This window comes from Pongo pygmaeus, chromosome 2 (genome assembly GCF_028885625.2).
Source record: "Pongo pygmaeus isolate AG05252 chromosome 2, NHGRI_mPonPyg2-v2.0_pri, whole genome shotgun sequence".
NCBI lineage: Eukaryota > Metazoa > Chordata > Mammalia > Primates > Hominidae > Pongo > Pongo pygmaeus.
This window is the reverse complement of record NC_085930.1, coordinates 114,774,585-114,796,768: the sequence shown is the minus strand read 5'-3', so window position 1 is coordinate 114,796,768 and position 22,184 is coordinate 114,774,585. Positions and strand designations below refer to the sequence as shown.

The window sequence follows — 22,184 nt, the reverse complement described above, 5'->3', positions numbered from 1 at the left end:
TCCACATACAACTAGCATGCGGCACAGTCAAGTCCATCAAATATTTACACTCTTACTGAGCATCCAGGAGCTGGGCTTTGCTGTTAGATATATAGATGTGGAAATCAAGATTGGCTAGCTGTGAATCCAAGAGAGAGATAGATACAGGCCCAAGTTATATCCACTCAAGACAGACCATAAGGTCAGCTGTAACAGAGGCAAAAGGGGAAACCAGGGCTCAAGGGAAGGGGCATCTATAAGCACTGAAACAGTAAAAGGGACTCTATCCACTAGTTGAGTTCAGACCACCCCTGATTTCCCTGGCAGCACTGATTTCCCTGGCACCACTGCAGGGACACATGGAGGGCAAACAAGATGATGCAGTAGGCTTAAAAGTGCTAGAGGACCTATTTGACCCCCCCTTGCAGGGAGTAAATCCTGCTCCAGAACACCAACCCCTGGGGTGGTGTCCTGTTACCTGCTATTAATCTGGTCCATAAGATGGTTCCAGCCTTTCTACACAGGTCTTCTATTGCCCATGTGGGGTTTCTGACTCTAACTTCAATAACAACTGCCACCTCCTGGAGACTTCAAAGTCTTCTGTTCTTTGACTGACTATTGTTGTCACTTGGATCTCTTGTGACTCCCAGGCCTGGTTGTGAGGCCCTGTTTATGCATTTGGTCTGAAGTCCCATCTCAAGTCTAGCCAGCTTCCATCTCTACCCAAGTGCCAGTTTAGAGTGGGCCCACAGGGAAGGTCTGCTTCTTGTGAGCCACTTTGTTTACATGCTCCAAAGAGGCAAAGGAAGTCACTCTTTGCAGGATGGTACAGTGAGTTGGTTCCAAAACAGCCTCCTTTGCAGAGGGCTTCTAGGGGATTGGGAAGAAGAAGAATGGAAGGACATCATTGAAGTAGGCTTTCCCTTGGATTGGGAGGTGGAACTTACCTTTCATGGTGATGGTGAGGATGCTGACAGCACTCAGTGCTCTCTGCCTTTGGAGAGGATCTCCACGCTCATCAAAGTGGTCCAGTGATAGATTCTGGGACAGTCGTTTGGTTTGCTCTAGGAGCTGTGGCTGTAAGAGAAGGCATGGGGTACCTTCTAAATACAGGGGCTGCCTCTCCTCAAAACTTAACAAACTACTTTCCAATGCTACATGGAATGAAAGTGCTCAACATTTTCTATAGGTCTACTCACCTCATCTTTACAGCATGCCAAATATTCAGTTTTCTTATTTCATGTTTAACAAATAAGAGAAATCTGGTTTGATCATTCATATTTCCTATGCATGCACATTTCTAGAGTCCTACCTACAGACATTTTACTTTCTCTGTGTTTTATTCACTGCCAACAAAGAGCAAACAAAATTTTACAAAAACTAGTAAGCAATGGTTCCGGGTAGGAAAGCAATATAAAATCCAATTTGAAAACAATGTTTAAAGGGAAGAAGTAGAGTATAAATTTAGAAAGGTGGACTGGAGCCAGATTGTGAAGTGCTGGCTCCAGTTGTGAAGTGAACAACTGCCTATACTGTTTTTAAAACGGTCAGTAACTAAAAAGAACAGCCCCACTAAATATCACAAAATCTAGATCCTAAACCTCAAGTACACTCTCAAGCTGGGCCCAAGGGCTAGCTCACTCTCTCACATCTACCTACAATTCTAAAGTTACTGGAATTAAAGAGTGCAAACTTCCAGCTATCCAGAAAATTTGGGTTTTCCTAGTGGCTTATTTTCCAAGGGTTCTGACTGACCAGGGCCCCAGAGGGAACTATCCTTTTGTGATAAGCCAATCTAGATAGTCTTTCTTTGAGATCTCTCCCTATTACTACAGCAGAGAACTGATCATAGCAGTGGATGGGATCCTTCTACCTACTTCTGCAAAGGCCCCTTGATTCCCTTTCCCTGCTGCATTATCAGGCATACATATCCACCTTCTACCTACTACATCTCCCTCTATCTCAGAAAAGTGGTTCTTGCCATCTTTACCTGTATCTTTAGCATCTTCCTCTCTTCTGACTTTTCTGTGGAAAATTAAAATATGTCTGAACATCCCCCACCTTAATGATAAGAATAACTTTTTCTGCTGCCCATCCCTCCCCCCCACCTCCACCCCTCACCAACTTCATTTCTGCACATCATGCTGCCTAATCAACATCCCTGCTTGGAGGTCCCATAAGCATCTGGAAATTGGCACATTCAAAACTGAATGAGCCATCTTTCCACTCCCAAAATGTGTACCTTTCCTGTCTCCATAAATTACCCTCCATCAAATTAGCTAATCATGTCGGAAACCAGGCCTTATCCCCACACTGTCCATCAACTCAACTGCTAAATTTTATCTTCTGCAGATCACGGTCGTCTGTTAATTGCTCTTCATCCTCACTTTCCTAACCCTGGTTTAAGCCACAGGCACCTCTTACTTGGTTACTGCAACAACCTCTTAACTGGTTGCCTCCAGTCTTGCCCTCCTGCAATCCCCTGTCTTCAATGCATCCAGGATTTCATAAATCCAGTCATATCCCTCTCTTATATAAACCTTTCAATGCTCTTTATCCCTAGCCCTCATTGAAAAGGGTAAACTCTCTAGCTTTGTTTTCGAGGTCTTTTGTGAGCCCCCACTGATCACTATAGCCTTGTGCCACCCACCCTCCCCCAGCCTCATCACACATGTGCATGCATGAGCGTGCGTGCACACGCATACACACACACTGGCAAGTTTTCTAATGGGTCACGTTCTCCTGCTTGCCTTTGCTTCTAGGCTTTTGCACGTTCTGTTCTCTCTGCAGGTAATGCTCTCTTTTTCCTTTTACTGGTGAATTCATCCTTTCAGCTGACATACTGCATCTTCTGGGGACCCTTTTCTTATCCACTGCTTTTCCCCCAGGCCCCATGAATTCTGGATGCTGTTGGTTTTCCCACCCACATGTCCTTACTTGAGGACTTTCTCTGATGACTCAAATCCCATCTTCCTTACTACACAGCAAGTAGGAAATTAGAGGGAAATTATTGTCTTCTGTCTTCAGCAATCTTTAATCTATGATGGACCAAAGTTGGTATATATACCAACATATATATATGTGTGTGTGTGTGTGTGTGTGTGTGTGTATATATATATATACACACACACACACTTTGATGCCCTTACTTCGGAAGGATTAAACTCCAACTACCTGGCTTCAGTGGTAACTGGCTTGATAATGCATCTTCATTGGTTACCTTCCATTCCACATAGCACTTCTTCCCTCCTTTCCCAGTGCTTCCTGGGATCACTTCCCAAATACTCTACTTGCATTGTAATGTCTTTGGGTTTGCTTCAGAGGGAGCCCACACTGACACATAGTTCCTCCTCTGTTCTCCCACAGCGATCAGCACATCAGTCATCACATTGACTCGTAACTGCCTTCTTATCAGTATATCTTCGTCATTAGCGGTACACTCTGTAGAGTATAAATCATGTATCCCTAGTACCTATCCCAGTGCCAAGAAGATAGTAAACACTGTAAACACTCTAAATTGATGTTTACAAATAAATGGATAATTGAAAAGACACATGGATGCATGAAAGTATGTGCAAATTGATAAATGAATAAATGAGTAACTGAATAAATGAATTCTTTCAATTTGATTGGCAATTGGACCTGGCCCCCTGGACAGCACTATGGTATCATTAATTCCCTGGAAAAGACTTACCTTTTTTTTGGAATCTTCGTCAGAATCTGACCCTGGAGGCTGGTCTTTCCCGGACTCTCTCAAAAAGAAGGACTTCCTTTTCTTATTACCAAAGAGCTTTCTCTTTTTGGGGGTAAAATATGATGTTTCAAGGGAAGTAAGTGAACTTCTGTCAATTCCCATGGCAACCAGAGCCTTCAAATTGAACAAAAGCAATTAAAGAACAGATTACACGTCCTCATGAAACATTGCAAATGACCCCGACCTGAGAGTGATGAAAATCTCTCTTCTGGTAGCTCTGTATCATTTAAATTGCTCATCATCTACCTGGACTGTGCTAGCTCTGTTATTATTTATCTGGGGAAACATGTCCTGTTTTTGCACAGAAATTGCAGCCACCAAAAGCAGCATTGACTCTTTCCTATCTCGGTGTCACTGCCCCTTAGCACGGTGTCCAGTATGCACTAGGCATTCAATAAATACTTACGCCTGATAGTGCAGATGTTAAGCACTTATGATGGGCATCCTTCTGACAAATCTTATAGAGGATCAGTGCGAGTATAAAACATGGTCCCTGTCCTGAAAATCTGAGACTTGAGCTGGAAGAATGTAAAGATTCCAAGGAAACTATTAGAATGGCCTATAAATAAGACAAGGATTGCAGACAGGGAGAGGTGAACATTGTTCTAGAGTCCACCTCAAGCAAAGGCCCCGAACACAAACATCTCCAGATTTCCACAAGAAAGCCTGGAGCACAGCCTGGATTTACATATACTTATGTTGTATCGTCTAGTCAGTAATTTGGGGCATGTCTTAGAAGGCTTAGACTTCAGAAGGTCAAAAGGCATCAGGACCAAGCATTCCCTGTTTTGAAGGGCTTGGTGCCTGGACAATTTTGTGAAATATAGCAGCACAGCCATTCTTCAAGGGACTTATATTCTCAGAAAAGCACCAGCAGAGAAAGGGCTGAGACCAGGCCAAGGGTGGCAGCCTTGAGTCTCAGGTCACATTGCCTCTGGGGACCCCTTCCCCTCCCCAAACCAGATCCCACTGTCTGACCCCATGTCCCTACCTCCTTTTCCTCCTTTAACAGCTGCTGGGCTTCCTGAAACATCTTTTCCTTGGCCTCTATCTCTGCAGTGACATTCTTGTTCTGCTCCTCATACGCCATGGTAACAACAGCCAGGGTTAAGTTAATCAGGTAGAAGGAGCCCAGGAAAATGACCACGATGAAGAAGAAGACTGAGTAGAGCCCAGTAGTACGCAGGGTCTGCAAAGGACAGAGCATGTTCTTGAATCTCAAACCTTCTTCCACAGGAGAGTGACCATCACCTCAAGCAAAGACCACACAGTAGCAGACTAGCAGACAATTGGTCTTCCCCCAGCACTGGTGGGCTCAGTTGACCACAGAATCATCCATAGCTTCCCTAATACTCCAGGGATTCCTGATGCCCTGTCTCTCAGTGGGGAGATACTATCCACACCTTCACATGGAAGTTTCAGTGACTTTACTATCTATAACTCTCTCAAGAGTATCTGCATTTTTAAAACAAAAGTGGCAAGAGAGATAGTGCTAGTGGTAAAACTTCAGACAGTAGGGAATCTGGAGGGGGCTAATATTTCTAGGAAGAGGAGAGGTTCTTTGGGGTCTTCTTCCAAATATTGCATTTAAATTTTTCTTGAAGTTTCTTTTTTTTTTTTTTTTTTTTTGAGACAGAGTTTCACTCTGTCACCCAGGCTGGAGTGCAGTGGTGTGATCTCGGCTCACTGCAACCTCCGCCTCCTAGGTTCAAGTGATTCTCCTGCCTCATCTTTCCAAGTAGCGGGGATTACAGGCACCTGTCACCATGCCCCGCTAATTTTTGTATTTTTAGTAGAGTTGGGGTTTCACCATGTTGGCCAGGCTGGTCTCGAACTCCTGACCTCAAGCCTCAGCCTCCCAAAGTGCTAGGATTACAGGCATGAGTCAGCGTGCCTGGCCAATTTTCTTGACGTTTCTAACAGAATTAGTAAGGCAGAATTTAACAGTACAACTGTTAAAGATGAGACAGATGATAAAAGTGGGAGATGAATGGTAGTTATAAATAAATGGTAAATAAACAGGTAACTGATAGAAGGGGAAGGAAAAGGATGGAGGGAGGGAGAGAGGAAAAAGACTATAAATAGACAACCTGTTGATAAAGCTTCTCCCAGGAATCTTGGGTCATCAGCCGGAACATGGCAAGAAAAGACCAGCCAAAGTTGTCAAAATTCGTATAATTATAGTCAGGATTAATTTTGGTGTGCTTACATTCATATTGTATGGAACAGGTGCTAGGTATTGGAAACAAACAGAGAAATAATTATATATGCCACAGCCAAGCTTCTCTTTCCTTCAAATGACACTGGTTTTTCCGAGGGCCGTGGGCTCACACCAGGAGCCCTAGAGGAAGGGAGTATTTGTAAAGTGGCCACTGCCCTGTCTGACAAGACTCTTTTGGTAATGAACTGCTAATAAATTCGTATAAGATAGTTCTTCATTGAAAAATTGAGTACAGTGACACGTGAACAATGAATAGTAAAAAAGCACATACAATGAACATTAAGTCCTCCTCTCTTCCCAGTCTCCTGATCCCACTTCCTAGAGGCAATAGTTAACAGTTACTTTTGTAAATTTCCAGAAGTTTGCTATGACTATACAGCACATCTATATCTATACACAACTTTTATAATACACAAAAATGGGAACATGCTTTGCACAGTCTCCTGCACCTTGCTTTTTTTAATGGGACAATATAGTTTAGAGCTCTTTTCATATCACCATACAGGGAGATATCTTATTTCTTTTCATGTTTATAGTTCTACGATTTATTTAACTGCTGTGCTAATGATGAATATTTAGGTTTCAGTAATTGACAGCCCTTCACTCTTACAAACATTTGGGCAATGAATATCTTTGAACATAGGTCTTTTCACATATTACCAAAACACACATTATTGAGTGTATCTATAAGATGTACTAAAAAAAAAAAAAAAAAAAAAAAAAAAAAAAAAAAAAGATGTACTAAGGGTACGTATTTCTTAGTTTTTTTATAAATAGTATTTTAATCAAAGTAATACATGCACATGGCTTAAAAATTACATGCAACAAAAAGCTTATAATGAAATCAATTGTATAATTCTTTAAATGTCATTTATACACCCCAAATTCAACAACTGTTAACTCTTCTACCTCCGTATGTCTAAATAGTGCTTACACTGATATTTGATTTATTAATTGTAGTTCATGTTGATTAACTTCTTGCTATAGTAGACATTTTTTCTTGGCTTTTTCATGTTGTTTTTTCATGTTTTACTCCCTCATTCTTCTGGAGCACCTCTCAATTAGCTTCTTAAGAAGATTGTGTAACCTTTGCATATATGAATATATATTTATTCCATTTTCACAATCAATTGGTAGTTTGGCCAGAAATAGAATTCTGAGTTGAAAGTTTTTCTTTAGCAATATGAAAGCACTGCTCACTTATTATCCTGTGTTGCTATTAAGAATTCTTATGCCAGTTTGATTTTTGTTCTTTTGTGGGTGACCTTCTTTTGCCCATTAGTTTTAAAATCTTTTTCCAAAAAGTTCTGAAATGCCATGATAATGTCCTTGGCATGGTCTTTTCTCGTTCACTGTGTTGGATACTTTCTGGAGCACTCAGGGACTTGCATCTTTAGTCCCAGGTAAATTCTCTGCATCATTTCTTCACTAATTTCCTCCCTTTTGTTTAATCAGTGCTCTAGTTGTAGAATTCCTACTTAGTCAAAAGTTGGGACTTTTGAGCTGACATTTACTCTCAGATTTTCTGTTCTCTTTTTCCTACTTTTGGGGCTATTTTGTCAACTTTATCTTTTAGTTCTAATATTGATTTTTGTGTAACAATGTTTAATTTCTAGTAAGTTTCTTTTTTTTTGCTGTTCTTTTTTCACAACAAGCTGCTTTTTGTTTTATGTATATAATATCTCTTTTAATTTCACCAAGAACACTATTCAAAGTTTTCAGAGCCCTTTCTGGTTCTCTTGTTTTGTTCATGGCCACATTTTCTGTGGCTTTATCTTGGCTTCCTTTTTACCAAAGATTTTCTTCGGATGCCTGATGAGCCTGAGCTGTTCATGTGTTTTAATCAGAGGACCTGACAAGCTGTTTGGGATTTGCCTGGTGGGCAGAGCGAGAATTTGTGAGTGGTAGGTTTTGCTTTAGGGTGACTGAGGAGGAGGGCATCCATTGCGCCCTCTTTCTCACCAGACCTGGAGGAAATTCTGTGAAGTCCCAGTGCCCTCTAACTTCCAGGAGTCTGTTGAGGATGGACCTACCATATTTAATCTCCCTCATTTCTTGGTCACCATTCAAAATATAAGCCTGTTTTGTTCAATCTCCTCCTCTCTGGGTGCACCCTCTCATCACCTTATACAGGTGATTAAGCCTCTCTGCCAGCATCCCCATCTCAGCTAATGACATTATCACTCACTCACACTGATACGAGAAACATCTGTAACGGTTTTCTCTCCTTTGCACTTCCCATCACTCTCTTACACATGGCTTTGTACACACAAATACACACCAACATCCCCTCTTCAATCTCCAAATTTTTTCTTTCTATTTATTTATTTTTACCTATTATTTTAGGTTCTGGGGTACATGTGCAGGTTTGTTATATAGGTAAACTCATGTCACAGGGGTTTGTTGTACAGATTATTTCATCACCTAGGTACTAAGCCTAGTACCTAACAATTATTTTTTCTGCTCCTCTTGCTGCTTCTCCCTTCATCCTCAAGTAGGCCCCAGTAACTGTTGTTCTTTTCTATGTCCGTGAGTTCTCATCATTTAACTCCCACTTACAAGTGAGAACATGCAGTATTTGGTTTTCTGTTTCCTGCTTTCATTTGCTAAGGCTAATGGCCTCTAACTCCATCCATGTTCCCGCAAAAGACATAATCTTGTGCTTTTTTATGGCTGCATAGTATTTCATCGTGTATGTGTACCACATTTTCTTTATGCAGTTTGTCACTGATGCGCATTCAGGTTGCTTCCATGTCTTTGCTATAGTGAACAGTGCTGCAATGAACATGCATGTGTGTGTATCTTTACAGTAGAATGATTTATATTCCTCTGGGTACCTACCTAGTAATGCGATTGCGGGGATGAATCCAGCAACAGTAGTTCTGTTTTAGGTCTTTGAGGAATTGCCACACTGCTTTCCACAATGGTTGAACTAATTTACACTTCTACTAACAGTGTATGTGTTCCCTTTTCTCCGTAACATTGCCAGCGTCTGTTATTTTTTGACTCTCTAATGATAGCCATTCTGACTGGTGTGAAATAGTATCTTATTGTGGTTTTGATTTGCATTTGTCTAATGGTCAGTGATGTTGAGCTTTTTTTCATATGCTCGTTGGCTGCATGTAAGTCTTCTTTAAAAAAAAAGAGTCTATTCATGTCCTTTGCCCACTTTTCAATGGAGTTGTTTTCTTATTGTAAATTTAATTTCCTTATAGATGCTGAATACTAGACCTTTAACAGATGCATAGTTTGCAAATATTTTCTCCCATTCTGTAGGTTGTCTGTTTACTCTGTTAATAGTTTTTTGTTTTTTGTTTTTGTTTTTGATTTCTGTGCAGAAGTTCTTAAGTTTAGTTAGATCCCATTTGTCAAATTTTGGTTTCATTCTGATTGCTTTTGGCACCTTCATCATGACATATTTGCCCTTTTCTATGTCCAGAATGGTATTGCATAGGTTGTCTTCCAGAGTTTTTATAGTTTTGGGATTTACATTTAAGTCTTTAATCCATCTTGAGTTGATTTGTGTATATGGTGTAAGAAAGGAGTCCAGTTCAATCTTCTGCATATAGCTAGCCAGTTATTCCAGCACCATTTATTGAATAGGGTGTTTTCCCCATTGCTTGTTTCGGCAGCTTTGTTCAAGATCAGATGGTTGTAGGTGTGCAGTCTTATTTCTGGGCTCTGTATTCTGTACATTGATCTATATGACTGTTTTTGTATCAGTACCCTGCTGTTTTGGTTACCGTAGCCCTGTTGTATATTTTGAAGTTGGGAAATGTGATGTCTCCAGCTTCATACTTTTTACTTAGGATTGCCTTGGGTATTTGGGCTCTTTCTTGATTCCATATAAATTTTAAAATAGCATTTTTTTAATTCTGTCAAGAATGTCGTCGGTAATTTCATACGAATAGCACGGAATCTGTAAATTGCTTTAGGCAGTATATCCATCTTAATGATATTGATTCTTCCTATCCACGAGCATGAGATGTTTTTCCATTTGTTTGTGTCATTTTTAATTTCTTTGAACTGCGTTTTGCAATTCTCATTGTAGAGATCTTTCACCTCCCTGTTGGCTGTATTCCTATGTATTTTATTTTTTTGTCACAGTCGTGAATAGGATTGCATTCCTGATTCGGCTCTCGGCTTGGCTGTTGGTATACAGGAATGCTAGTGGTTTTTGTACATTGATTTTGTATCTTGAAACTTTGCTGAAGTTGTTTATCAGCTGAAGGAGCTTTTGAGCTGAGACTACGGGGTTTTCTAGATATAGAGTCATGTTATCTGCAAACAGGAATAGTTTGACTTCTTCTCTTCCTATTTGGATGCTCTTTATTTCTTTTTCTTCCTGATTGCTCTGTCCAGGACTCCCAATACTATGTTGAATAGGAGTGGTGAGAGAGGGTATCCTGTCTTGTGCTACTTTTCAAGGAGAAAGCTTCCAGCTTTTCCCCATTCAGTATATTGTTGGCTGTGGGTTTGTCATAGATGACTCTTATTATTTTGAGGTATGTTCCTTCAATATCTAGTGTATTGAGAGTTTTGAACATGAACAGATGTTGAATTTATCAAAAGCCTTTTCTGCAACTATTGAAATATTCATGCATTTTTTGACTTTAGTTCTGATGAATCACATTTATTGATTTGCATATGTTGAACCAACCATGTATCCCAAGGATGAAGCCTACTTGATTGTGGTGGATTAGCTTTTTAATGTGCTGCTGGATTAGGTTTGCAAGTATTTTGTTGAGGATTTTTGCATCAATGTTCATCAAGGATATTGACCTAAAGTTTTCTTTTTTTGTTGTGCCTCTGCCAGGTTTTGGTATCAGGACGATGCTGGTCTCATTGAATGATTTGGGGAGGAGTCCCTGCTCCTCAATTTTTTGGAATAGTTTCTGTAGGAATGGTACCTGCTCTTCTTTGTACATCTAGTAGAATTCAGCTATGGATCCATCTGGTCTTGGGATTTTTTTGGTTGGTAGGCTATTTATTATAGATTCAATTTTGGAGCTTGTTATTGGCCTATTCAGGGAATCAGTTTCTTCCTGGTTCAGTCTTGACAGGGTGTTTGTGTCCAGGTATTTTTAGTTTGTGTGCTTAGAGGTGTTTTTAGTAGTTTTTGATGGTTATTTTTATTTCTGTGGGGTCAGTGATAACATCCCCTTTGTCATTTCTAATTGTGTTTATTTGGATTTCCTTATGTTTTGTCTTCTGCTAGCTTTGCTCTTGCTTCTCTAACTCTTTCCATTTTGATGTGATGTTGTTAAGTTATTTCTAAGTTTTTGATGTGGGCATTTAGTGCTATGAATTTTCTCTTAACACTGCCTTAGCTGTGTTCCAGAGATTCTGGTATGTTGTATCTTTGTTCTCATTAGTTCCAAAAAACTTCTTGGTTTCTGCTTTAATTTCATTATTTACCCAAAAGTCATTCAGAGGCATGTTGTTTAATTTCCACGTAATTGCATGGTTTTGAGTGATTTTTTTAGTCTTTTCTTCTATTTTTATTGTGCTGTGGTCTGAGAGTGTGTTTGGTAAAATTTTGGTTCTTTTGCATTTGCTGAGGCTTGTTTTATGTTCCATTATGTGGTCAGTTTTAGAATATGTGCCATGTGGTGATGAGAAGAATGTATATTCTGTTGTTTTGGGGTGGAGAGTTCTGCAGAGGTCTAACAGGTCCATTCGGTCCAATGTTGACTTCAGGTCCTGAATATCTTTGTTAATTTTCTGCCCCAATGATCTGTCTAATACTGTCAGTGCTGTGTTGAAGTCTCCCACTATTATTGCGTGGGAGTCTAAGTCTCTTTGTAGGTCTCTAAGAACTTGCCTTATGAATCTGGGTGCTCCTGTCTTGGGTGCATATACCTTTAGATTAGTTAGGTCTTCTTGTTGAATTGAACCTTTTACCATTATGTAATGCCCTTCTTTGTCTATTTTTTATCTTTGTTGGTTTAAAGTCTGTTTTGTCTGAAATTAAGATTGCAACTCCTGCTTTTTTTCTGATTTCCATTTGCTTGGTATATTTTCCTCCATTCCTTTTATTTTGAGCCTATAGGTGTCATTACATGTAAGATGAGTCTTTTGAAGACAGCATACCATTGGGTTTTGCTTTTTTATCCAGCTTGCCACTGTGTGCCTTTTAAGTGAGGAATTTAGCCCATTTACATTCAAGGCTAATATTGATATGTCCTGTTCTTTCTGTCTCCTAAACATCTCTGGAATGCATCCATCCAGCTTTCTTCATCACCACTGTACATCTTCATGATCCTTATTCTTTCTACCACAGTCCTGTAATTGGCTTCCTCATCTATTCTATGCATCCATTCTCTACACAGAAGCCACAGTGGCTTTTAAAATATGTCTAATCAGCCCAGTCATCTGCCTGCCCTAAAACCTTTCCATGTCTCCTGCTTCCTTTGTGATCAAGACCAAAATCGTTGGCTCTGATGAGTTATCGGGTCCTTCATGGTTGGCTCTTGTCTCTGTTCCTGCCTGCTCTCTTGCCTGTCTGCCCAAAAAGTTGCTGGGCTTCTTATCATTCCCTACATGCTCTTGTGCTCCAAGGCCTTATGCTCACCCTTGCTGTGCCTACTGTCTGGAATTGTTCATTCTTTCTCTTTATCTACTGGAACCTCTTACTTAGACTTCAGATCTGAGTTGTAGTCACTGTGAATTAGTCAGCAGGGGAGGAAGCAGTGACTGGAGGGTGAAGACTAGCCTGGGCCCAGAACAGACCAAAGCCTGCCTGGGAAGACGATCACAGACCTGCCTTCTCAGAGTGCCATCTCCTCAGAAGCGAGCATGTTGTGATCAGTGTGGAATGCTGTGTACTAGGAGTTGGTTTACCATAAAACTCTGGAGCATTTATATTGTACCTAGACTGAGAGGATGTGCCTGGCACATAAACTTAGAGACAAGAGCCCTATAAAGACCAGTTGTACATCATTGATCATTAGAGAAATACAAATCAAAACCACAATGAGATACCATCTCACACCAGTCAGAATGGCTATTACTAAAACGTCAAAAAATAACAGATGCTGGCACGGATGCGGAGAAAAAGGAACATTTATCCACTGTTAGTGGGAGTGTAAATTAGTTCAACTATTGTGGAAAACTGTGGCAATTCCTCAAAGACCTAAAAACAGAACTACCATTTGACCTGGCAAGCCCGTTACTGGGTATATACCCAAAGGAATATAAATCATTGTATCATAAAGACACATGCAAGTGAATGTTCATTGCCACACTATTCACAATAGCAAAGACATGGAGGCAACCTGAATGCCCATCAATGACAGACTGGATAAAGATAATGTGGTGCATATATGCCATGGAATACTATGCAGCCATAAAAAGAATGAGTTCCATTACTTTGCAAGAACATGGATGGAGCTGGAGGCCATTAACCTTAACAAACTAATGCGGGAACAGAAAAACCAAATACTACATGTTCTTAGTTGTAAATGAGAGATAAATGATGAGAACACATGGACATACAGTGGAGAACAATAGATACTGGGACCTATTGGATGGTGGAGGTTGAGAGAAGGAAGAGAATTAGGAAAAATAACTAATGGGTACTAGATTTAATACCTGGGTGATGAAATAATCTGTACACAAATTTATCTATGTAACAAACCTGCACATGTACCCCTGAACTTAAAATAAAAGCTAAAAAGAAGACTAGTTCGTGCACCAAAATCTCAGAAATCACCACTAAAGAACTTATTCATGTAACAAACTACCCCTGTTCCCCCAAAACCTATTGAAATAAAAAAACACCCAAGTTTGACTGCTGCTAAGCATGGCATGTGTCCTCTGCCTCTCTACTTTCCCCACCACTCTCTATTGTCATATACACATCACACTTGATTCATTTTGTGCCTGATGTTATTTGAGTTTTCAACAGCTAAAATAGTTTTTTGGACTTTTTATAGCAGTATAGTATTGTAATAAGAGACTTTGGAGGCAAAAGACTTGGGAAAAAAAAAAGGACTAGTTGGAAACAAGGCTGCTTCTTCTGCATGTCTAGGTTATACACCCCACGTTGGATTTTGCCTATGGTAACCACACCTGTCTGCCTGTGTGAGGGGTAAAAGAAGTGCTATATGCAGCAGCTGTCAGGCTCCCTTTAAGACAGGGGTCCCCAAACCTGGGCCCCAGACCAGCACTGGTTCACGGCCTGTTAGCAACTGGGCTGTACAGCAAGCAAGCAATGGGCAAGTGAGCATTACCGCCTGAGCTCCAGTGGTGAGCATTAGATTCTCATAAGAGTGTGAACCCCATTGTGAACTGCACATGCAAGGGATCTCGGTTGCATGCTCCTTATGAGCAACTAATGCCTGATGATCTGAGGTAGAACAGTTTCATCCCAAAACCACCCCCACTTCCTGCCCATGAAAAAAATTATCTTCCATGAAATTGGTCCCTGGTGCCAAAATGTTGGGGACGTTTCGGGCAACAGGGACCGGTTTCATAGAAGACAGTTTTTCTTTCTAGAATGATCCTCAACAAGATCAATGCAGTGTGTTCTGTTGAGAATCATTCTAGAAAGCTCAGTAAGCCTCATATTAGATTAAAGCCTATTGTGTCTTGCAAATGGAATGAGAGAAGCCTTCCCTAATTCTCCAGACAAGGTCACACCCCCATCATACCTCTCAGCACCTGCACATCATCCTTATAACACTCATCACACTTTCTAGTAGTCATGCATTCCTTAACAGCAGGAATACATTCTGAGAAATGTGTAGTTAGGCAATTTTGTTGGGTAAACATCATAGAGTGTACACACAAGCCTAGATGGTATAGCCTACTACACACCTAGACTATGTGGCATAACATATGGTTCCTAGGCTACAAACCTGTACAGTGTGTTACTGTACTGAATACTGTAGGCAACTGTAACACAATGGTAAGAATTTGCGTATCTAAACACAGAAAAGGCACCATAAAAATACAGTATTATAATTTTATGGGGCCAGTGTCATATATGTCATCCATTATCAACCTAAATATCATTATGCAACACATAACTGCATTTTCTATGCATCTGTCTTCCCTAGAAGACATCATCAAATCCAAAAGCCTGGAGCTGCCTTGTTCATAATTGCTTTCCTTCAGGCTAACTCAGGGCTTGGCACTCTGTAGATTCTTGTTATCTATTTGTAATTTAGGAATGAATGTCATCTATTTCATCAGAGTACCTTGCATATTATCTTAATTTGAAATACACTCAATAAATCTTCACTGAATTGAATCTTTCACAACAGAAAGCACTGCTGTCCTGAAAGAAAAAAAAGTTTCCCTGTAGGAGCAGAGGATCAGCAGCTGTTGGGGCCAGTGTAAGTGGATGTACGTTCAACTGTGTTTGTAATTAGAGGCAATAGTTGTCAACAGGTCAACAAAGAGAAGAAGCATGCTCGGATACTCTTGCAGCAGGGCAATGCCACTGAGCAGGAAACAAGGGCCTCACAGGGCTCTCAGTCATAACATCCCTTCTCAGCTTTGAAAGTCTTGAATAGCTACTCCATAAAGTTAAAATATCACTGTTTCAGTAGGTTTCTTATAAGCTTCCAATTTAACATAACTAGGTAGGAAAGCTGCCTTAAACACCAGAAAATGATTTTTTAATTTAATAACACAAGTTTCAACCTGTTTAGACACATGAAATAATTATGTGAGAACTATCATCACTGTGTCCACCAGTCATTAAAGACTGTTTGCCACACCATTCTAAAAGGTCTAGAGGTACTCTTCTTGGGAGAAAAATGAAAATTATAAACCTCTTACCTGTTACCCATCCAGGTGCCACACATTTTTAATTCAGTCGAATTTTCTTTCTTTTCAAAGCAATGGTCTGAGAGAGGAAAATGTCATAAATTCAGATTTAAAAAAAAACATCAAAAGGAAAGAGAATAGTAAGTATGCAGATTATGCTTGAAAATGGATGTTTCTACATCTTCTAAAATGATTAGAGGAAGTGTGCCCAGAGAGAAACTGGGGCCCAAGACCTCTAGAAGGAGCAAGAAAAAAGGAGGGAAAAGAAGAAGGAAGGAGAAGTTGGAGGAGGAAGCAGTGACATCACCACCACCACTTTGCCTCTCTTAAATAATACTGAACCGAAGATCCTCCCTGGGGGAAGCTGGACACAGACTCATCCCATGAAAGACATCAAGAGAGTGTAGTCATATGAGATTCATGACACATGGAGTAGGTGTAGGGTCAACCTCAGCATGGAGAGGGTGGGCAGTGAAAGAAGTGTTGTTGGCCGGGCATGGTGGCTCACACCTGTAATCCCAGCACTTTGGGAGGCTGAGGTGGGGAGATCATGAGGTCAGGAGATGGAGATCATCCTGGCCAACATGGTGAAACCTCGTCTCTACTAAAAATACAAAAATTAGCTGGATGTGGTGGCATATGCCTGTAATCCCAGCTACTCAAGAGGCTGAGTTAGGGGAATCACTTGAGCTTGGGAGGCAGAGGTTGCAGTGAGGCGATGTCGTGCCACTGCACTCCGGCCTGGTGACAGAGCTAGACTCCATCTCAAAAAAAAAAAAAAGATGTGTCATTGGAGAAATACTTGAGGAGTGGGGCTGGGAAGCTGCTGATTGTCGTTAGCCAAATCCAAGCATTCTGAAAACTTCTGCAAATCATTACAAAGAAGTGGGCAGAGATCTAAAGGCAAAGGGATGGGACAGCATAGAATTGCTCTTGTGGATGTGGTTTCAAGACTTTCCTTCTCCATAGCAACCCAAAGAATGAGGCAATTCTCTAGGAAATGCATCTGCCCACAGGAGCACCATGGATGGATGAAGTCCTCCCTTACTGCTAAGAGACTCTGTAAGGGAAGTGTGAAGACAGGACAAGTGAGGATAAGGAAAAGTTAACCATGCAAAAACCAAGGAGTGAAAGAAAGGTTGGGTATTTACCATAAGCTTCCGGGTTACTGATATTTTTACAGTCCCTCGAGATGCATTTCAGGTTCAGACTTCCCATGAAGAGCTGCTGACCTACCAGGGCAAAGATGCTGAGGCAAAAGAAGGTGAGGATAATCACGTTGACCAGCTTCTTCACAGAGCGCAGCAAGGCCCCCACGATGACCTTCAGACCTGAGAAAGAGGACAGGCTTGGGGAGAAGCCCATCCCCCTCGCCAGACACTCACAAAGGCCAAGTAAGGAGCAACTGAAGTCTCGGAAACTGTCAAATTGCAGGCTGGAACTGGACTCCAGCCTAGCCTATGATTCCAATGCCTTGAGTTTGTGCTCCAACTCTGTGCCTTGGAAGCTGAGTGTCATCAAAGCAGTCAACAAGTTTGAGACTCAATCTCTCTATTCCTGCCCTATGCCTGCCTCAGTGCTGCTATGAGGAGAAAGCAAGGAGGCTTTGAATAGAAACATGCCACATGGACTCAAGGCATAGGTTGAGGACAGTTGCAAAGTCACCACCTAAGCTGGGGCCACACTACAGAATGAGATAGACCTGTATTTAACATTTAGTAGATACTGTCTACTGTCAAAGTACATGAGTACCATGAGACACAGCTAAATTGTGGGGTATAGGGGATGAAGAAGAAGATTTGTCTATACCCAAATTATGAGGATATCCTGGGAGGGAAAACTCAGATTACCAGTTAGAATAGGGTGTTTTCATTCATTCAAAAAGTATTTATTAAGCACCTACTATGTCCATGGCACACTGTTAAGCTGCCAAAGTTACAAAATAAATAATCTTGTAGCATGCTAGTAAATGTTTAAAACTGGCTCTTCAGGCAGGAGGCAGGAGAGCCCTGATCTATAGCATTTACAGGTTTCCTTGTTTTCTGAATTCTGTGTTATAGATCCTGATCCCCACTCACCACCATGGTAGATTTCAAGCTGCCAATATGATGTCACTGGACAGAGCTGGAAAAAGAACAAGTCAACTTCAGCAATCCACTGAGCCTCAAGATAGCTGGAGAGATAAACTCCCAGATGTGATTGAAATGCATGGAATGACACTAAGTGACAAAATTTCAATTGATCAGTGTAGAGGTGAGAGCACATGGCAGCATACAGTGGGAGGCCAAGTCCTCAGTGGATGGCCTTCCCACAAAGTATGACACCAGATAGCAGGAACCTGGAGGCCAAGCTGGGACACTTACTATATCACCAATTGAAGGCAAACCAGAGGTTACTATGGTGTCACCCAAGGCAGATTAATCTATAACAAGAGGCTTCTCCAAAGCAACAAATGTGGATGAGTGATGATTGTGATTCCTGGATCATTTTTTCATAGTCTCATAAAAGATTGTACCTTGCACCCTTACTTCCAAAAAGCATCCAGCCATCTCAGTGCATTTAATGGGCCAAAATAGAGAACATATTCACCTGTGTGGAGATGAAGAAGGGGACATGAAAGCTGCTAAATGACTGCCTGAATGTGTATTTACTTACGTGAAAACAAAAGGGGCTCAGCTCATGCAGAAAGCTCCTAAATCTACCTGGGAAAACAAAGTCCTACTTGAAAAGAAGAAGAAGGAAAAGGAGGGGGAGGACAAGGAGGAGGAGGAGGAGAAGGAGAAGAGATATTATACATAAAGTGTCCTCTAACTACCAGTTTCTTTATCACTATTCAGTTGCTTTTCTGAAGTTTCAAAAAATAACCTACTGCTTCTGTTTGAAAGGACTGGAGTTTAGGTATTGGGGCCATATGGTATAGTGTATGTCTATATCATCAGCACAACTAAATAGTTCCCATGTCTTTTCATAGCTTGCCAAAGCCACTGATAGAAGAGAAAAGAAGGGAAGGGGAGAAGGTGGGGGGAAAGGAGTCCAGAGAGGGAAGATAATAAACTGTTTTATTTGTTTGTTTTAGTAAAGAAAAGAGAGGAAAGGGGCAGGAGAGGAAAAGCGTGTGCTATAATAGCCTTATTTTTAATAAACTGAAATTCATATTCACACCTAACCTTGGCTTCATCCTGATCTGAAGGGCTAACGTGACTTCCTCACCTGGCTTCCAGGAGACCACCTTTGGTTCCCCTCCTACTTCACAGTGGCTGCTGCTCATCTCCTTCCCTGGTTTCTCCTCTTCTCCCTTTCATGTTTCAGTGCCTTGGGGCTCAGACCTTGGTCCTCTTCTATTCTCCATCAATGCTCATTCCCTTGGTGATCTCTTCAGATCTCACGGCTTTAAATACCTATAGACCCTTGATTCCTGAAATGGTATCTCTAGCTCTGACTTCTCCCTGGACTCCTGGACTCATATATACCTAACTTCCTACTGCATCCTTTCCCTTGGTGGTCTCACAGCCATCTCAAACACAACATGTTCAAAGCTAGCTTGTAATCTGACCCCAAGGCCTGCTCCTGTCACAGCCTTCTCTGTCTCAATCAGTGACATCAGACATAAAAGTCATTTTTGACTCCTCTCTTTTGTTCACACCATGTATACAATTGATCAGTCAGGAAATGCTATTGTTTCTACCTTCAAATTGACACAGAATCAGACCAGTGTCTACCAACGCCACTACCACTACCTGATCAGAGAGCACTGCCATCCCTTGCTTGGATTATGGTCTCTTGTGTCAGTTTGGGTTTTGAGGAGCAGACATTCTGAGATTAGATGTGCAAGAGATTTGTGGCGGTTGGGAGGATGCCTGTGAAAGATGAATTGGGGGAGCAGGAGTGGGCAGGGAGAAACTTCAGACTGCAGCTCAGGTTTGACGTCTGAGAGAGAGACAAGGGTGGAGGATTGGATAGGAAGAACCTCAGACTGCAGTGCAGCTGTTGGAGTCTCAGGCAGGTCGCTGGAGAGTCCCTGAGCCAAAGTTTCCTATTAGAAGAATCCCATATGCTTCAGGAATGGGCCAGCACTAGAACCCACACACACTGTGCAGGGCAGGAACGATCTTGGCATGTGGATGAATGCAGTGGGGAATCCAGAGAGGTAGAAGCCGGGATCTTTAGTCCACCGTGCTCCCTGTAGCAGGAGGTCTTCCTGCTTCTCCCATCTCCCCTACATTCCATTCTCCACACAACAGCTCCCATTTCTTCAGAGTGAAGCCCAGATCCTCCCTGTGCCTACAAGACTCCCCTTCAGTTCTTTTTTTTTTTTTAGACCTTAGGCTGGAGTGCAATGGCACAATCTTTGCTCACTGCAGCCTGCATACTCTGCCTCCCAGGTTGCAGCAATTCTCCTGCCTCAGCCTCTCGAGTAGCTGGGATTAAAGGTACCCACCACCACACCTGACTAATTTTTTTTTTCTCTGAGATGGAGTTTTGCTTTTGTTGCCCAGGCTGGAGTGCAATGGGGCGATCCAGGCTCACTGCAACCTCCCTCTCCCGGGTTCAAGTGATTCTTCCGCCTCAGCCTCCTAAGTAGCTGGGATTACAGGTATGCACCACCACACCTGATTACTTTTGTATTTTTAGTAGAGATGAGGTTTCTCCATGTTGATCAGGCTGGTACCAAACTTCTGACCTCAGGTGATCCACCTGCCTCAGCCTTCCAAAGTGTCGGGATTACAGGAGTGAGCCACTGCACCTGGCCTTAACTTTTGTATTTTTGTAGAGACGAGGCTTTACCATATTGGCCAGGCTGGTCTCAAACTCCTGGCCTCAAGTTATCTCCCCTCCTTGGCCTCCCAAAGTGCTAGAATTACTGGCATGAGCGACTGTACCCGGCCCCCCTTCACTTCTACGATCCCACCTCTACCTGGCCCCTCACCCTCTCCTTTCCAGTCCCATCCTCATCCTTGCTACTCCTCAGTCTCTGTGCTGGCTGTTTCCCACACTCAGAATACTCTTTCCCATATATCTGCTTGTGTCACTCCCTTGCCACCTTCAAATCTCTGCCACCTCTCACCTCAATGACAACTATCCTGATCACTCTGTTTAAAACTGCAACCTGCTTCCCCTATACCCTGTGACTTCCCATAGCCTCCACGGTGTCTACTTTTTCTTTATATTTTCCCTGGCACATAGCACTTGCTCACATGCTACATAATGTACTTATTTATTATAGTCATTGCTTCATGTCTGTCTCCCCACCCCCTACCCTAGAAGGTAAAACTCCATGAGTCTGTATATATTTGCTTACTACTAGATCTCAAGCAGTTAGCACAGTGCCTGGACATATTAGGTGCTCAATAATTATCAGTTGGACCATCAAATAAATTTGTAAAGCAGGGTTTGTTTGTTTTTGGTTTACACGATGACATTTTGAAAAAATTTAAATATAAATTAACATTCTTTCTAGTTAGGAGCCAGTGTGGAAAGTGAGAGTGACTTACGTGAAACTACTGAAATGGCTTTCAAAGCTCTGAACACACGGAAGGTACGCAGGGGCAACAGTTTGATGGTGATTCCTGGAATACATGACACAATCCTACAAGACAAAGCACAGGGAAAGCATGGGCTTGCTCAGTCCTGCAGCTGCACTGGACATCTCCACAAAAGCCACAAGTAAGCTCAGCCTGGGGCCTGTGACCTCCAAGGTGAAATCGACAGCCTCACCTTTCCAGCCCACCTTTATCTTAGGATCTGGTAATACCACTGTTCTTGCTATGAACTGCAGAGGAGGCTGTTCTCAGTTCACCTTCATACGTGGACACAGATGAAGACTCCTTGAAATAGTTCATGTAGTTGTGGCTACATCCATGAATAATAGAAGTCCTTTCAAATATTTACTGAGTGGCTGACAAGTTCCATGCCCCAAGCCACTTCACTAAAGTCTCCTGCCACTACGAGGTCAAGCCTGAATGTGTAGCCAGGCAGTGTAGCTCCAGAGCCATACTCTAAACCACTGTGCTTCACCACCTTTCAATAACGAAGAGCACACAATCTTTGAACTTCAAATGTAAAACTCTGAAATTACTAGCACCTACCTCCAAGGGCTTTTGTGAATATCAAATAGGAAAAAATATGCAAAGTGCTTAACATAATGCCTGGTACAAATTGAATGATACTAGGTTTACTATTGTTGTGCTGGCAATGTGTCACTGCATTTCTTATTTTTTCTTTTGCTGACTCCATTTCATCATTCAGATTCCAAATCAGTGTCTTTCCTTCAGGAAGAGCTTCAACCTTCACATTACACCATACATAATAATTAACTCAAAAGGGACCATGGACTGAAACATAAAAGCCAAAACTACAGAACTTCTAGAAGTAAACAGGAGTAAAGCTCTTTGTAACCCTGTAGTAGCCAAAGATTTTTTAGACTGCTTTGTTCTTCCTATATTCTCTGACAGC

At 41.6% G+C, this 22,184-nt stretch overlaps 1 protein-coding gene across 3 annotated transcripts in view; it reads right to left on the bottom strand.

Moving 5' to 3' along the window:
- The window catches only part of SCN11A (sodium voltage-gated channel alpha subunit 11), a 199,478-nt gene that overhangs the window by 57,787 nt on the left and 119,507 nt on the right, over positions 1-22,184 (bottom strand). For all 3 annotated transcript variants that reach the window (XM_054483478.2, XM_054483479.2, XM_054483480.1), the window contains 7 exons: positions 21,224-21,318; positions 16,883-17,062; positions 15,744-15,810; positions 5,824-5,965; positions 4,725-4,922; positions 3,674-3,847; positions 927-1,056 (listed from right to left, as the gene is read on the bottom strand). In XM_054483478.2, the coding sequence (XP_054339453.1) occupies positions 927-1,056; positions 3,674-3,847; positions 4,725-4,922; positions 5,824-5,965; positions 15,744-15,810; positions 16,883-17,062; positions 21,224-21,318 (986 nt within the window). The remainder of the gene's footprint in view (positions 1-926; positions 1,057-3,673; positions 3,848-4,724; positions 4,923-5,823; positions 5,966-15,743; positions 15,811-16,882; positions 17,063-21,223; positions 21,319-22,184) is intronic.